The sequence below is a fragment of the Argentina anserina genome, chromosome 6 (assembly GCF_933775445.1).
Source record: "Argentina anserina chromosome 6, drPotAnse1.1, whole genome shotgun sequence".
In the NCBI taxonomy this organism is placed as follows: Eukaryota; Viridiplantae; Streptophyta; class Magnoliopsida; order Rosales; family Rosaceae; genus Argentina; species Argentina anserina.
In genome coordinates, this window is record NC_065877.1 from 2500633 (window position 1) to 2517694 (window position 17062).

The 17062-nt window shown below is 38.5% G+C and overlaps 2 protein-coding genes across 5 annotated transcripts; one reads left to right on the plus strand and one right to left on the minus strand.

Moving 5' to 3' along the window:
- The first annotated feature begins 483 nt into the window (after positions 1-483).
- LOC126800999 (protein ALWAYS EARLY 2) lies at positions 484-11171 on the plus strand. Of its 4 annotated transcripts, none has more exons than XM_050528433.1 (20): positions 484-1086; positions 1269-1374; positions 1484-1582; positions 1707-1769; positions 1871-1954; positions 2355-2520; positions 2976-3214; positions 3309-3651; positions 5008-5082; positions 5417-5700; positions 5840-5902; positions 6726-7046; positions 7133-7311; positions 7427-7709; positions 7942-8142; positions 8877-9035; positions 9499-9633; positions 9768-9980; positions 10205-10483; positions 10660-11171. In XM_050528433.1, the coding sequence occupies exons 2-20, from the start codon at positions 1288-1290 to the stop codon at positions 10822-10824; spliced, it is 3438 nt and encodes a 1145-aa protein (XP_050384390.1). In that variant the 5' UTR covers positions 484-1086; positions 1269-1287; the 3' UTR covers positions 10825-11171. The 4 variants fall into 4 exon arrangements, with proteins under 4 accessions (XP_050384390.1, XP_050384393.1, XP_050384391.1 ...); XM_050528436.1 differs by having other exon boundaries at positions 484-654; XM_050528434.1 differs by having other exon boundaries at positions 484-654; positions 5846-5902.
- Positions 11172-11607: 436 nt separating this feature from the next.
- LOC126801083 (sucrose nonfermenting 4-like protein) lies at positions 11608-16999 on the minus strand. Its single transcript, XM_050528535.1, has 13 exons — positions 16228-16999; positions 16015-16102; positions 15585-15767; positions 15020-15127; positions 14864-14923; positions 14565-14654; positions 13938-14072; positions 13518-13662; positions 13273-13446; positions 12848-12911; positions 12688-12757; positions 12029-12146; positions 11608-11924 (listed from the first exon to the last, which is right to left on the minus strand). Exons 1-13 carry the CDS (start codon positions 16347-16349, stop codon positions 11827-11829), a joined length of 1455 nt encoding a protein of 484 aa, XP_050384492.1. The 5' UTR covers positions 16350-16999; the 3' UTR covers positions 11608-11826.
- Positions 17000-17062: the final 63 nt, after the last annotated feature.

Below are 17062 nucleotides of genomic sequence, written 5' to 3' on the forward strand. Positions count from 1 at the left end.
TGTAAACCATGTATGGAGTCCCCTGCTTCAGCTTTTCGCAGTCAGAATAGTCTTCCTCTATCTGATTTTCAGAACCTTCAGTGAGACATTAGTCGTCACAGGACCCGGAATTTGGTAACTTTTCCCTGTTCGGTTAGTTACTTTGGGCCTATAACCATGGACAGAGTTGGGCCGGCCCAAATAACGAGCCTACTTACCTCTCGACGGGGAGACCACAGTAAATTCAAACGTCGTATTTCAAAAACAACACGAGGGGCATTAATATAAAATTGCTAAAACCCTCAAGAGTATTTTCAAATCCAATCCCCTGCACTCACCCCTATACTACGAAACCCCGCCATCAAATCCCCACCGCTCCCATCCCTCTCATCCTCCACGTGTCAACGATCTAGTCGCCTCAAATACAAACCCCCCCGGTGAGTCATCTTCTACAATGCGACACGCTCTGTGCCTAACACCCCCCCCTCCCCCCTTTATATTCAAGTTTCGCGGCAACATCTCTTCTCTCTCTCTCTCTGTTTCTCTCTCCTCGCCGCCTCCATCTTTCTCTCTCTGGAAAAATCCCTTGCTCACTCTTTTCTGTTTCTCTCTCTAGAAAATCTGTCTCCGTCTCTCTGATGGTTCAATTTGGATTCGCATAAACCCTACCGGCGAGTAAGTGCGTCTCCGATCTGGTTATGGTTTTAGGGTTTTGAGATGAGTTAGGTGGCGCTGGAATTGGTTTTGATTCAGTTTTGTTTTTGCGGTGAGGATTTGTGTTTGTTTGGTGTAAGAGGCTGTACAATTCGGTTTCCGGCGGCCGGGAGTGGCTGGCCGGAGACTGGGGCTTTGAATTTTGGGGCTCAATCTCGAAATGTGGTGTGGTTTTTCGGGGAATTGAGCGGTTCTGGAGTTGAATTTGAATTTGGGGTTTGTGGGGTTTTGGAGGTTTGTGGTTTTGGATTTTAAGGTTTGAGCTTTTTGAATTGGAGAGTTGGAAATCAACTGTTTCGGTTTTGGCTGTTTGGGAATTTGGTTCTGGATTGCTTTGAATTGCTTGTGTTTTGATGGGTGTGTTACTCTGTGGTTTGTTGATCAGTGTTTGAGGTAATAGATCTAGTTGGGTCTTTAATTCGGGTCGATGAATGCAGTTTAATTCATGTTTTGGGATGTTATTATGGGGATTTGTTGATTGTTTTAGTTGGTGGTGGTGAATAGTGCTGTTGTTGGTTTGATATCAGTCTTGGAAATTCAGGTGGTGAATTTTATGCTGTTTGATTGTGTTTCAGATAGGTGAAGAGTTTTCCGATGGCGCCAACAAGGAGAGCTAAAGCTGTGAAACGGTATTCAAATGTGAGTGAGGCCTCCCCTGGTGTTGTCAAAAATAAGCAAGGGGTAAGTTTGTCTTTGATTTATTTTTGTTTTGTTGGTTTTTTCGTTCTAGCATTTTGGGATTCGGTGTTATGTATATTGCTTGATGTTTTGTTCTGCTCTCAATGTGTAGAAGAGAAAGTTTTCCGACCAAATAGGACCGCCGTGGAGCGAAAAAGAGCTTGAGCGATTCTATGACGCCTACCGGAAATATGGGCAAAATTGGAAGAAGGTAAGGCATTATGTGCACTGACTGCACTCTCATAATTCAGTTGGTTTTATCATTTTCATGTGATTTAGCCTCTAGATAAAGTACTGCAAGCTTTTATAATATTGATTGATCTCTGGATTTCTAGGTGGCTGCTGTAGTGCGCAACAGAAATGCTGAGATGGTGGAGTCTCTTTACAATATTTCCCGGGTATGTGTGCATTATGCTACTTTACCCCTATTGAACATTGACTATAGGTGGTCTTTTAGCATTTTTGACTTATATCCATCATTGAATTTATTTGATTTCAGGCGTACTTGTCATTGCCAGAGGGCTATTCTACTGTTGTTGGCTTCAAAGCAATGATGAAAGACCATTATAATGCTAATGCTATGGTGAGATTGGAGTGCAATTCATGTTATCCCCTGAACTTTTATAAATTTTGTTCTGTCTGGAATTAGGTTCGGGCTATGTACTTAGGATGGTACTTCATTATCTAAACCTTCGTCCTATTTTAGTTTTTGTATGCGTGGGGTTTCCTCGCTTACTTTGTAAAGGATGTATCAAGTCAACTGTTTCAGATTATGTATTAAAAACGACGTCCTATTTTAGTTTGTGTGTCTGCTCTAACTGTTTTTGAGGTAATACGAATTAAAATGTGGTACTACTCAAGAGAGAAACTTGACAGAACATAAATTGCGTGATAGATGTAAAGTGCGATGTTAGCATGGGTTCAAACATTTCTCTTCCCCAGGGCTCTCTTTGTAACTTGATATCATGTTTATCGACTGACAGGATGACAGTGAAAGCGAACAGGAAAGCAATGATGTTGTAAGATATTCCCGGAAACCCCAGAAACGTAAGCCCGGTAAAGATAGCGTGTCAAAAGACATGTTCCATTCTCATTTGGTTGCTTCAGCAGATGGATGCCTATCATACTTAAAACGGAGAAGACTTGATGGTATGTTATTCTACGGTGATATCTTCATGTCATTGTTTTTTTTATAACATAATGATGTTTCTGTTTAGTTGGATTCATGATATAATGCAATGCCCATAAATAAAAAAGGACCATTCTTGTATAGAGTGAGTGTAAAGATGGTTGCCATATAGGAAATGCCTTCTCTTTTCAATTATATCCAAATGTTGTCTGTTCCTTTTGGAAAAAAATGTTCTTTTTGGCTGTGACTTTTACTATCGCATTCATATGTATTTAGAGTAGCATAGAAATGTTCAGTTGTGCTTTAACATCACTGCTCACAAGTATATTACAGTTGACAATAACTGTTGCCTGAATGTCGTTTTCGGTTGTGGATTTAGCCGGAAACTGTTTCTGCCTGTGACATACTTATATAAAAGAAAATGGTTGTCATCAAAATTTTAAGTTCTGCTCTTGTGATTTCAAATTTTGATTAGGTAACCAGCCTCGCGCAGTTGGGAAGAGGACACCTCGCTTCCCAGTTCAATATTCATCTAAGAAAGATGATGGAGAAAGTTATGCATCTCCATTTAGAAAGGGTCGGAAAGAGGCAGATAATGATTATGATGTTGCCGAAGTTGCAGCATTATTAACTGAGGCTTCTCATAGAGGAGGCTCTCCCCAACTTTCGCAAACACCATACGTAAGATCTTCTGTCCAGAGCTCCCAAAGAACGGTACGTAACTATGCCTATGTCTTCACTTATTGTGTCACTGTTTTTGTCTCTGTATCTTGCATGAATGATCCAATTCTTTTGCATTGTACTGTAGCCTCCACTTTTACGCAAATCCCGTCGTGATGCTTCATTGGAAGAAGACTGGCTGGAAGGCAGTGTAGGAAGTAGAGGGGCTGAAACTGGAGATTATACCAGAGACAGTAGTTTCTTGATGGATATGGAAGGTGTAGGCACTGTAGAAATTAATAGGAAGGGAAAGAAAGACAAAGCTAAAGACATTAGAAACCATCAATTTGATGATGGTGGTGAAGCATGTAGCGGAACTGAAGAAGGACTTAATGTCAGTACCAAGGGAAAACTTGATATTGAAGCTTCAAATGCAAAAGGAGATCGGTTTTCCTCACAAGTTCGAAGGAAGGATAAATTATACTGTGGAGGTAATGTCGATTCTGCGTGTGTGTTGTTCCTGTCCTACATCTTATTTTAGGACACAGGGAGATTGCCATATGGTTTCTCTTGGTGAAATTGAAAGTTTAATTGGAGTGGTGTTGTTATCTCCTTTTTTGGAGTTTTTCCTTGTTGATGAATTTTACTTTGATCCTTTTCTTCTTTGTTAAAGACTTTTATTGAAATTAACTACTGAGGTCATTGTTTCATAGACAGGAGCTGAAGAGAAGAAGCTAGAACCTTTTTTTTTCCTTGTTAAATGTATAACGACTTTGTTTCTGTTTATGCTGGATTTGTATGAAATCATGTATAAGCTAAAATGTGAAAAAAAAAAAAAGGATGAAAGCAGTAAAGAGAAAACGTTGAAAGTTACTCGTATTGTTTATGATGGTGAACATACATTACTTCCTATTTGTAGCTAGGGTAATAGGGAAATTGGACTAACCAACCCTTACATGGTTAACAGGATCATCATGGAACCTATAGTTGAATATATAATGATTTAAACTATGTGGTTAGAATCTTGAGCTTTTGTGAAAGTATGAGATTGTTGTCGATATATATATATATATAGAGAGAGAGAGAGAGAGAGAAGAGAGATTTTCTCAGGTGCAGACGTCGGCAAGGTGCGGATTCGGTGATTCCGGCGACCGGAGACGCGCAACTACGGCACGGAAGGTGCCAACCGTGCTCCCCCCTCCCGGCACTCCGGTCTATGTCGTCCGGAGCTGCAGCGCTGGCCCACGGCGGCCGAAATCTCGAAATTTCCGCACGGTGCCCAGAAACTTGAAATTTCCAGAAATTTCGAGATTTCGACTGCTGTGGGCTGGCGCTGCAGCTCCGGACGGCATAGATAGGAGCTCCGGGAGGGGGAGTGTGGCCAGCACCTTCCACGCCGTCGTCGCGCGCCGCCGATCGCAAGAATCGCGGAATCCGCACGATGCGGACGTCAGCAGCTGAGAAGCCACATATATATATATATATATATATATATCTTGAGAAAATTTTAGAATTTGATTCTGTTAATCTCTTATTGAGAGCTTTGAGTGGTCTACACCATTGTGCTGAATCTGTGCTATCGTAAACATAAGATTAGTTTGTTCGGCCAATTTTGAGCCATGGAGTTCCGTTTATTGATTTCTGATATATTTGATTTTACCTTTTTTGACATCAGTTGAACAACTACGAGCCGGCAATTCATTTTATCTTTAATCTGTCTTTTAGTTTTTAAGTCAATAACTACCTTCCAACTTCTGTAGCTATGGGTAAACAACGTACTATGTGAATCTGGTTTTGTTCTGTATTCCTTTTACAGTATATTGATATTGCAATTGCCCTTCATGTAGATGATAGTGAACTGGATGCTCTGCAAACTTTGGCTGATTTGTCACTGATGATGCCAGCATCCACAATGGAATCTGGTAAGTCTTTTGTGATTCAATTATGTTCACAACGGGTTTATTGCAGTGCAATCTCTCTCTCTCTCTCTCTCTCTCTCTCTCTCTCTCTCTAGAACAATATGGATCAAGGGGACAGCCTTTTGAATTTTTCTGTACTGAACATTCATTTATCCACAATGACTTCTGAGAGGTGAAATGTTTTTAGAAAATGGTTTGTATGATATGATCATAAAGCTCTAGTCAACCTGTAAGCTGCTAGTACTTTTCCAGGATTTAATGCTTTTATATAGGTTTAATTTGCGTTATTTTGTACTTAACATTTGTGGTCAATGATCACATATCCTGTTGGGTGTAGGACCCTCAATGCAGTTGAAGGATGAAAAAACAACCTCTGAAATGGAAGAAAAATCGAACATACCTAAATCCACATCTACCAGCCAATTTAGAAGCAAGAATAAGCTCCCAGGGGGTAAATTGGGAGAACCCATAGCAGATTCTCAAACAGAGGGTACTAATGCCAAAAAGTCCAAACTTGCAAGAGACGTGACAACCGTTGATATCAATGTTGTCTCTGAATCAGAACAACCCCACTCTACCAGCAAATCATTGAGAAGGAAGCGGAAACCCTCAAGACTAAAGGTAAACTGAGGAATGAAGGTTTATTATTACCTTTGAATTCCCTCTCCCTCTCCCTCTCTCTCTCTCTCATCCTCTCATATTTAATCTGACTTAATCGTTTGGGCTGATTTTTGATAATGTATGACTTTATTTGTTTAAGTTGCAGATGTCAAATGCAGAAGAAAATATCGATCCTACTGTGAATGAACCTTCAAATTCTGAGGTATATAGATCATTCTGGACATGTTTATTAGTTTATAAGATTATATCTCATATACACATCATCTTATTTGTGATGACAAGGAGATAATTTTTTGAAGATAAGTCCATCAGTAATAAGAGAAAAGAATTGCTATATTATCTCATACCCTTTTAACATTGAAACAAATGTAAAAAAGCCGGCCATTACAATGCAATTAGATTCCCATGTTCATACGGAAGAAACTTTCATTCATCTCCACTTTTTCCTCTTTTCCCTCACTTTCATTCTCCTACATTCCCATGTTCATAAGAAAGAAACTTTTAACTTTTACCCTAATTTTTCATGTCAGCTGTATCCGAAAATAAATAATTAAATAAAAAGAAGAGAAAAAAAGCTTCCAGCACTAGGGGGATTATCTAGTTCAGAAGATTTTAATCGATATCACACCTCCAGTAGTGCAGTTGTTGCCTTGAAGTATTGTGGCTATGTTGCTGTATAGGAAGATGGACCCAAATTATGGCACTGATAAAACTTTTTTGAACTTCATGAAAGAATTACATGCGGATGTGGACATATATCACATAATCTAAGCATATCATATTTCAGCAAGTTGGTCAAATATAATGTAAAATTCTTAAATTAAGGTGCTACTTTCTATCATGTTTCATACTATCCCTCTAGATGGTCCAAAGTTGCTGAGTTGTTGATATGCATATGACCCAAATCATGATTTTATCGGGATTCTTCTTGGTTACAAAGAATGGTTGTTTAGTGTAAAACGTGAATTCTATAAATCATTGGGAAGATTGATATTTAACTTTTTTTACCTTGCCATATATTGTAGGCCATATGTCAGGAAGAGAATAAACCAGTGGTTAAGGGAAAACGTACTGGTCAAATTTCCACTCCATCAAAGGAATGGAAATCGGTCAGACCAGCAGACGGCTCTCTGAATAGTGATTTTGGGCAACCTGTGAGTAATTTAATGACATCAACCGCAGAAAATCTCACTGCAAACCAAGTTCATTCCCGTAGTAAACAAAGAAGTAGACGTAAACGGTATATCCCCAGATCAGCGGTGCCCAAGTCATCTGAGAACATATTAAAAACTCAACTTCTTCATAAAGAGTTCAACTCAGTGCAGGACAGAGTTCTCTATCTCAAGGTAAATTCATGTCGGTCTCATTCTATTCATATGAATAGTGTTTGGCAATACTAAGTTTAGAACCAATATATTTTCATTAAACACAGGAGAAGATGTCTTGTTGTTTGTCATCACATCTGGTACGTAGATGGTGCACATTTGAGTGGTTTTATAGTGCGATTGATTACCCTTGGTTTGTCAAAAGAGAGTTTGAGGAATACTTAAATCATGTTGGACTTGGGCATGTTCCGAGGCTAACTCGAGTTGAATGGGGTGTGATTAGAAGGTACTTTTTTTAAATTCCTGTTCTATCTACCATTCACAGTTAGAACTTAGAAAGTGGCACTGAGAAACATATAACATAGTTTTTTTTTCTTTTTGGGGATTTCTTGTTAATATAGTTGCCTGGGAAGACCTCGAAGGTTATCTGAGCATTTCCTACGTGAAGAAAGAGATAAACTCAAACAATATCGGGAATCTGTGAGAGGACATTATGCCGAACTCCGCAGTGGTGTTAAGGAGGGACTCCCAACAGATTTGGCAAGACCTTTATCAGTTGGACAACGTGTCATTGCCCTTCATCCCAAAACAAGAGAGATTCACGATGGAAGTGTACTCACTGTTGATCATGATAAGTGCAGGGTTCAGTTTGATTGTCCAGAAATAGGAGTTGAATTTGTCATGGTACTGAGTTTTTCTAGCCCCTATATTTGTTTCTTTTCCATTTCCTTTTTAAGTTTTTATATTGAAATTATCTGATTGGTAAATGTCTCTTTTGTTTTTCAATTATCTTTTCAGTAGTTGTGACGGCCACATAAATATCAGATTTTTGTATCTTTTGTGACTCTAATAGTTAGCAGTAATATCACGATAATCTCTGTTTCTTGAGATTTCACATGACCAAATTTCACTTCAGGATGTGGATTGCATGCCTTCAAATCCATTGGATAACATGCCAGAAGCACTTAAGAGACAGAATGTTACTTTTGACAAATTCCCTCTCACATTACCCCATCTGAATGGAAATTTAAATTTTGAAAGACCTGTGATGGAAGTTTCCAGTGGGCATGTAGAGAAAGAACCCAGCCCCATGAATACTTCACTACAGCATGGAAAGGTATATATCATGCTAAGCAGAAGCTTTTTTTTTTTGTCTTACACAGTCCTGTTTTTTTTTTTTTATAACTTTTCCAGTTTATTCCTTCTGCTTAAAGTTTTGTTAATTTGTGATACATTATCTGTTGTATTATATGCTATGATGTTGGATGTTCTGCAGTCAAGGTTAATAAATCAGAAAAACAAGTCATGCCTTTCATTGAAGTCATATTTTGAACACGCTACCTACCTTTTGATTATAACACGCATGGTACCTTGAATTTTCAAAGGCTAACCTCTTTGATTTTTCAGTTAGGTAGCTCCAGATTCCCAAGATACACTAGGTTCACTTTTCTTTTGGGAAATTTACACTAGGTTTATTAATAAATCAGCCTTTTCTATGGACTAATAGCTTTCTGACAAATGCAGCTCATACGTTTATTGTAAAAAAAAAGGTGTGATTGTAATGATTAATTGCTATTTTTTAAAGAAAAACATTCTATTTACCGTCTATTCACATAACTGCTACCTATGTGCAATGGATATGTTTGCGTATGTTTGCTGTTTTTCTTTTCCCAATGTATTGAAACAAGTTTCCTTTCTTGCCTGAGTGTGTCTTGCTGTTAAAAATGGTGGACCATGTACTGTCTGTAAGGGTTATATCTTGGGGATCCCAGTTAGATATTATTCACAGAATTCTAGATGCTAATTTTAATTCATTAAATAAGCTCTAAGTATCATTTAAATTATATACAGGGGGATACAGACCACATAATTTCACAACCAAGAGAAACATCTGTTGAAATTTCTGGGTCACACACAGCGGGTACTCAGCCTGGTGTGGTGGCACACAATCAAGCAAGGGAAGTTGATATTCGAGCTCTTTCGGACCTGAATCGTGCTCTTGATAAAAAGGTTACTAACCTAGTATCCCTGAAGTTGATTATTGAAGTACAAATATATTATTAAAATTTCTTTACTGTGTTAGGTCTGGGTTGGGTGCTAGACTATGCATTTACTTGCAACTTTAGTTGGTTTACCTTTTATACTTTTCTCACTTGGTTAACAACACAAAAACCCTTCCAACCATGGGTAATCTGAGTCGTCAGTGTTTTTTTACTTCTATTCCACTCACCCGCTGTATTCCAGATGTCTAGGTCTGTTTGTGGTTTTGCATAAACTGATGAACCCACTGAATAGAAAAAACAATTTCCAGAATTTACTAAGAATCAGCCACTCCTAATACTTTGTCACCTAGATTTACTCTTATGTTTTAATCAATCACTCCCGCATCAGGCCAATGTGATAATTTTGCTTAATATACTCCTTCAACTGCATTAGTAATGATGCTCGAAAAGGGTTTGTTTTTGGATTTTAGAAAGCATTGTTGATGGAGCTTAGCAAAATTAATAACATCCTGGAAAACCAGAACAGTGGGGAATGCTCTTTAAAAGATTGCGATAAGAAGCATTACGCCACAGTACTTGTACAGCTAAATGAAGCCAGTGGCCAGGCATGTGGCTTCCGTGAATTTATATCAAGCTTTTGGTGTACCTTTTTTTTTCTTTTTTTTCTTTATGTCCTTTTGGTATACCATACTCAGGTATGACTTTGAATTGGTCGTAAAATATATGATTTCATATGCAGGTCTCTTCGGCTTTGCTTGGTCTGAGGCAACGCAATACTTACCCTGTAAATACCTTGCCTCCTCCGCTAAAACACCCAACGAATTTCACTGTCTTCAGCAGCCTCCCTACTTCTTTTGATATATCAATTTCTCAAGAGTCAGGATCCAGCGTTGCTGAAATTGTAGAAGTTTCAAGATTGAAAGCACATACATTGGTAAATGCTGCTGTTCAGGTATGGAGGTTTTTCTCGAAATGAAATTGGACGTCATAATCTTTGGTTTGTGTATTCACTTTGGTGGACCATACTCTCTGTTATTTTGCTGGTCCTTTAATATATATATATATATATATATGTATTATATTCATGGCTGTAATTAGTTAGATCTGTTTTCTTTTATTTCCTTAGGCCTGATAATAGATATAATTCCAACACAATAATGTATATAGTCATTACAGGCAATGTCATCAAGGAAGGAAGGGGAAGAAGCTTATGTAAGGGTAAGAAGGGCTCTGGATTCCATTGATATTCAGAATTGGACATCAGACTCTAAGTCAGCAGTGACCAGGATTCATGAGCCGGTCAATGGCACTTTGGGACTTCACAATCAGTCATCAGAGCCCAACCTTACTAGTGATTCATCTGGTCCCAAGTTACATACTCAGACAGATAAAACTGAATCACGGATGCTTTCGGAGGTTATCACTGCTTGCGTCATGGCTGTGCACATGATACAGGTAACTTGCAAACTTGTACTTTCTTGGGCCTTTCTTGGGGCCTTAACTACTTAATACACTCTTGTTCATAATGAAGCTCAAGTAATTGGATAATTTAGACTGATAACCTGGATTTGAAGTCCAAAGCTAATGTCTCTATCTTCTGTTATGCTGAAATTTTCACTTGTCACTTGCAGACATGTACTGAACGACAATATCCTCCGGCTGTTGTGGCGCAAGTATTAGATTATGCAGTCACATGCTTCCATCCACGTTGTCCCCAAAATGTTGGAATGTACAGAGAAATTCAAATGTGCATGGGCAGAATTAAGACCCAGATATTAGCACTCGTGCCTACTTGAGTATATTAGACTCATTGATTTCTTGGTGTCATTTGGATTACATAAGTTATTACCATCTGCCAGAAGCAACTCGAGAATTGCTTGGTTATTCCAAGAAACATGTGAATTAGAAGCACCTTCCTGTATAGACATGAGTATAGATTAGAGTATCGGTTTCTACTTCTTGGTTTTTCAGCTCCCCTTTCTTTTGTAACCTGTATGTGATATATGCCTTGGGGCCAAAATAAATAGATGGTGATTATTAAAAGATGCGAGCAATCATCCCGCCATTGATAACTGTAATTCAGTTATGGCGAAATCTTTTATTCCTTTCTGAATATATGTTGTAGCTTTCTCATCTTGGTGTTTCTTTGTAACTCAGTTTGAAACATGGCCCCAACTACATATTATATTTTCATCCTATGTAAACAGATCCATAGGAAGTTTGGCAACCAAGGAAATAAAAGCATAAAATCTCCCGAAATTGATGGCCACAACCATATCGTCTGTCTATGATTCCAAATGTAACGTGTAACCAATCTGTTCTTTACTTGAAAAATGTGGCCATAAGTTGAGTTTCAGGTGGAGGGTAGAATAAGTTTGAAGTCTTGAATCATCCAGGGATGATCCTAATATTATAAGCGCAGAAGCTATAGTAATGAATTTGCTCCGTTTAGCTCAACAGGAACAATGCTTGAAATGTTGATCGATTATGTTGAAGGAATTACTATCGGGTCCTTTCTTTTCACTATCAAGAAAGAAGGAACCTCTGGTCCTCAACTTTTGCAAACTTCAAATCTGATATTAACACCCAAGTTGTTAACTATAGGATTAAACCAATGAACGGGGAAAAAATTAAGTCTCATAATTTACAGATTCTGTCTTTTTTTTTCTCCTTGAAATTCCTAATCCTACTTGTGGGGTTCAGGGAACACGAGGCCTAGAATTTTGGTGATTTAAGGGAACCCCTGTTAACTCAAAGGAACAAAAAATGGCCTCCAAATCTTCCACCGCAAAGCTGATTTAAGCTACACCTAGCAAGAACTTGAACACATCACTCAATGAAATGATGCCCTCTACACGCTTGCTTCCAGCCTCAACAATCACAAGTCTCCTGACTCCTGAATACAATTGAAGCCAAAGGAGTTTGAACAACTTGCTTCTAATATGTTAATCATAAGATAGGGGTGTTAAATATCAAAGTAGATGAGAGACAGCAATCTACCTGGATCCGCCAACCGCTCCATCACTTTATGCAGGGAATCAGATCGCAAACACATTTGACATCTTTGACCACTGAAGAAGCCATAAGGAGAATTTGCATCTTGCCCGAGTTGCAAGGTCTACAAAATGTGGACAAGCGCATTGAGATGGGCACACTAATGTTGGCACCCACAATACTGTGCCTAGAGTTTATTACTAAGGACTTCTATCCGCAAAGTTTATATGCAAGCGTCTAATGAACGATGTAATAGTGTAGCAAGTAGCACATATGTATTTACTAACACTTTGCAGAAGTTAATATTGTCCTTGGAAGTTTGTAAGCTCTCACATCTCTAGCTAATGGATCCAGAAGGACAGCTCAGCCCTGGTTCTGCCATTAACACAACACCCTTTGGCCTTCTCCAGTCATATATAGCTTCTCATCTGTTATTTTTCAGCCCTTTATGGCAGATATAGATGAACAGATTCCTTTTTCCTCCCTAGTCCCAGGCATTAGGTTATGAATGTGTTTATGTTTTAACTAAACTTCAATCAATTACAGAGCTAGCCACATAAACCTAATCGCTTTCATGTACACTAATATTTTAATCCTACTAAAAAGACTGATTACCACAATCCCACATGTAAAAGCCACAGCAGTCCTTTATATTTAGCAATTACCTGATGGATAGTCAATTCATTAAGATGAATCTGTGTATAAGCTTTATCTCTTGCCAAAGCAGTAATATCACTGGAAAACAACATACATCACATTAGTGAAGGTTCAAATAAACTACTTTTACATAAGACTTGGTCAGCAAAAATAAAAACATCAAATCACCTTCGTGAATAAACATCCAGCAACGAATTATTGTCATCCACTATGGGTATTGAACTAACTTCCGCTGCAAAAGAAGAATGCAATAGCATTAGCCCAAGTAAAACCAGGAGTGGTTGTAGATAAACCCATGTGTCTATTAGAATCAAAGCTTAATTAAGATGGTAATCAAGATGTACATTTGATAGTATTCCATGATTTTCATCCCCCTAGTAGCATACAATATCACAACCTCGACAGAATGTGATTTCCCTAACATTTCGTTAGCAAATTCCAGACCTCTACATAGGTAATGGCTAATGACAAAAACTGTCCACCAGATAAGAAAGGGGAGGGAGGGAAGTCAGGGAACACACAGAAACTACTTTATCGACAGAGAGAGAGAGAGAGACAGAGAGAGAGACAGAGAGAGAGACAGAGAGAGAGACCTTGTATCAACAAAGACAGGGCATCAGCAAGAGATGAATTTGGTCTCAACATTGCCAGCAGTCTTCCATTTGACTCCCCAACATTTGGAACCCATGTGCCTATACGGAATTCTGATATAGGATGTTGGAGTATTGGCAAGGAGGTAGAAGAATGTCTGAAATGCCTGCATATGCCTGAAAATTATATCACAGATCAGTAATAGATATTCATGTATCCTGCACATAAGTAATTAAGAAAAGCTTACATTTTAGTACTCCCGAAAGGGAGGCAACATGCAATAGCTGTGGAAATGAATCATCCTCTGAGGAATTATGAACAATTGGAACTGTAGCCACCTTGTTTTGCAGAATTCTGATAGCAACTTCTTTGAGAGACTCATATGGCCCCGCCTGGATGCAAAGCAGGTCATATGAAGTTTTAAACAAAAATTCCCAGGTGTCACAATTCAGCATAAGTCAGAAAAGACATTGCAGATTCTGACTACTGTCCAGGGCCTTCATACATATGAATCCAGATAAAATAAAGTTGAATATGCTCCAGATTTTCAAAAGAGAGCACAGCAGATATTCACAAGTTTTTCTTCTTTGACAGCTTATATATAAAAAATCAGCTGATTGCAGAATATAGCAGTTTATTTCATAATATAACCTCAGAAAGTACTTACAGATATCAAATGTGACGGATAGCATCTCCCATTTCCATCGAGTTGTCTGTTCAAGTTTAATTTTCCCGCTTTCCATGCTGCTATAGTATGAGTCTCCAGCTGTTCCTCTGTCAAATTTGACCCATGATTCCCAAGCTATAAGGTGCACGAAAACGTTACTCTTGGTAAAGAGACTGTAGAAGAATGGTCAAGTGGTAAAGGAAATGTTGTAACTTGTAACAGAAAAATGTAAGGTTCATGAGAAAATGGTAACAGTTTTCTGACTTCTTTCACATTTAATTTTCATAACTGCTCACTAACAAGATTTGGGAGAGAAGACAGATCCTTTGTCAGGTTAGTCATTGGTGGTGCCAGGCAGACGGTAGATGTTCAATTCAATGGAAAAAAAACTCACAAGGAAGCAATTGTACTTTGGGATTGCCACAAAGATTTCGGCATGTCATCAACTTCAAACATATTCGACGCTCAGAAGCCTCTTAGTTACTTCAATTTCTTGGACCATCCCAAGATGCCCATTTCATATATAATTACATATACATGCATTTAAATTCTTTTTTCAATTTCATCTAGCACTGGTATAACCATATCTGTAATAGAAAGAAAAGATGGAAATTAAATAGTACACACCTCCTTCAAAATTAAGATGAAATCCAATGCGCTAAGAACTCCTACAAATTGTCCCTTTTCGAAATCCCATAGAGGAGCCACAGGTACTCTCTGAAGGTAGATAAAATTAGCAAACAAAATGTATAGTGCAAGTAGCAAACTACCAGCAAGCCACAATCCTTTAAACAGCTCAGAAATCCAAGACAAAACAGGAGAAAAGAAGCAGGCAATCGAATGAGGACAGCTGGGGAACTTGAAGTTTGGTCCCCCCCCCCTTTTGTGGTTTTGTGTGAGAGCATCATTGAGCAAAAGACATTCACCTGTTCATGTAGGACATGGAATGCTTGCTTCACTGGTAAACTGACATCCAAGGCAATGACCTGCAGTTAACACAGTAATATAAATATTATTAAGTAAAGTGATTAGATCTAAATACAGGACCAAATAGAACCTGAAGAAGGATAAAGCTTTCAAACCTTGCCTGACTCGGGAAGTAATTCATAAGCAGTATGTGTGGATAGAAACACTGATATACAATGGCGAGAGACCTCCAAATCAGCTGCCGAGATCCTAGGAGCTACTTCCTGCAAGATACCAACTAATAGCATGACCCATTTTGTATTGCAAAATCTTAGTAAAGAGCGTACAAAGATATTTCAAAAAAAAAAAAAAACAAAGATATCAACAATAGCATCTGCAGTTCTTTGTAATTCCCTATCACACTTATATCTAATTAAAGCATTTCATCTGTCTATTAAGATGTCATTATTTAGGGCCCTTCAATACTGTGAGATCTAAGTACTGTGATAATGTTAAATCCCCAGTGTGGTATTCTATCCTTTTCCAAAGGTCTCACCAGAAACCGTCTCGTACTACTTGTTGCATGATATTGTTCCCAAGAAATTTGATCTAAGATAACTGTTCTGTAGAAACCAGAGGAATTATCCACCACAGAGAAAGCACATTGGTCACTCAATTAAAAAGGATGTAAGAGAGAGGCCACTTCATAGGTCCTTGACGTGCAGACAAACAGAAACTTACCACACGCGTAAAGACTTCATTATCTACATCCATATTGGCTCTGCCAGAAGTCTCGGGAATGAAACTAGTAGGAACTACATCTGGCTCCCCTTGCAGAAAGACGGTATTCACTATTCCACAATTTCCAGTTACAAAAGGCTGTTGTTCATTATGTCGCCATTCTCCATCAACACAGAACTTGTACTGAAAAAAGCAACACATCCCAATATCAGCACAAGACAGCTTTATATCAGATGCTAGTCAGGAGACAGTATCATGAGCACACAAATAAACAATGTTGGAACATAAATCAAGCATCCTCTTTTGTAATGATTTTCATAGCAAACCAAGTCATTACAGTACAACTAGCCCCAAGACAGTGAGTGAATCAGAAGATTATTCATCAACCTGAACTAGTAATACCTGATTAGATTAATTAGCAAATACAAACCTGGTGATATCCTGGTGTTAGGTTCCAAACAACTTGAAACACAGTAGGGCACCCCTCCATTGGAGACATTGGTATATGTTCTAACCACCTGTCAGGTTCAGCAAATCCGACATAAGCTCATACATTGAACTCTAACATGAAAAACTGAAGTAAAAAAAAAAAAAACATGAACAGGTAGTGAAACTTGAGTCGAAAAGAAACCAGTCTCCACACCTTGTAAAAGTGCCACTGAGAAACACCCTTCTTCCCCCATAAGGCCACACAAACCGGGTCGGAATTAAAATGGGTCCTGGAAGTCCACTGCTTTGGTATGCCGTACCACCAGAACCAAACATTTCCCACCAAGCTAGCTAAAACTCAAAGTCTAAACTTTCCACACAAACTTCAAAACTCAAACTCAAACTCAACTCCACCAACCAATCACTGTTTATCACAATCCACTAACTCTTCCTAAATCCAACACCAAACCCCCAACCCCTGTTTTTGGTTTGCTTTATAAATAAGGATCCTCCACAGCTGAGCAGAGGACCCTTCAAAGATTACCCATGCAAGTCCCCTGGAAACCCAAACCCCTCCCAAAACCTCAAACTTCAAATCCAAAAACCCACAAGCTTTGGAAAATTCACCCACTGTTTATATTCTCATGCACCATTCACCAAAAAAAAATCTGAAAACTTTTCTTCACTGATCAAATTCTCTGTTCCAAAAAAAGTCAACAAAACCCTTCACAAAACCATCAAACCACCTCTGATTTCCCCACCAAATTCGATCTGTGATCCAAGGACTCCACCTTTATCTCCAAAGACTCAAACTTTGCCACTAAATCCAAACCAAAGCTTCAAACTTTGGCTCAGAACCCAACTATATGAAAGTGGGTGTGGTGCAATAAATAGCAAGAGAAGCAAAGAGAGATGGATGGAGAAAATTAAAAGAAGAAAACCTTCACAATTAGGAATGTGTGTGTGAGAGAGAGAGAGAGAGAGAGAGAGAGAGAGAGAGAGAGGGAGACTATGGTATGGCCTAAAGGGATTTTGATTTGGATCTTCAA

Excerpts from the sequence above, each read along its gene's own strand:
- LOC126800999 (XM_050528433.1), top strand. The coding sequence starts at position 1,288 with ATGGCGCCAACAAGGAGAGCTAAAGCTGTGAAACGGTATTCAAATGTG. Across the intron at positions 9,634-9,767 it reads TAAATGAAGCCAGTGGCCAG|GTCTCTTCGGCTTTGCTTGG; the intron begins GCATGTGGCTTC and ends TTTCATATGCAG. Across the intron at positions 9,981-10,204 it reads TGGTAAATGCTGCTGTTCAG|GCAATGTCATCAAGGAAGGA; the intron begins GTATGGAGGTTT and ends TAGTCATTACAG.
- LOC126801083 (XM_050528535.1), bottom strand. The coding sequence starts at position 16,349 with ATGTTTGGTTCTGGTGGTACGGCATACCAAAGCAGTGGACTTCCAGGA. Across the intron at positions 15,768-16,014 it reads TAACACCAGGATATCACCAG|TACAAGTTCTGTGTTGATGG; the intron begins GTTTGTATTTGC and ends TGCTTTTTTCAG. Across the intron at positions 14,655-14,863 it reads TCCATGTCCTACATGAACAG|AGAGTACCTGTGGCTCCTCT; the intron begins GTGAATGTCTTT and ends ATCTACCTTCAG.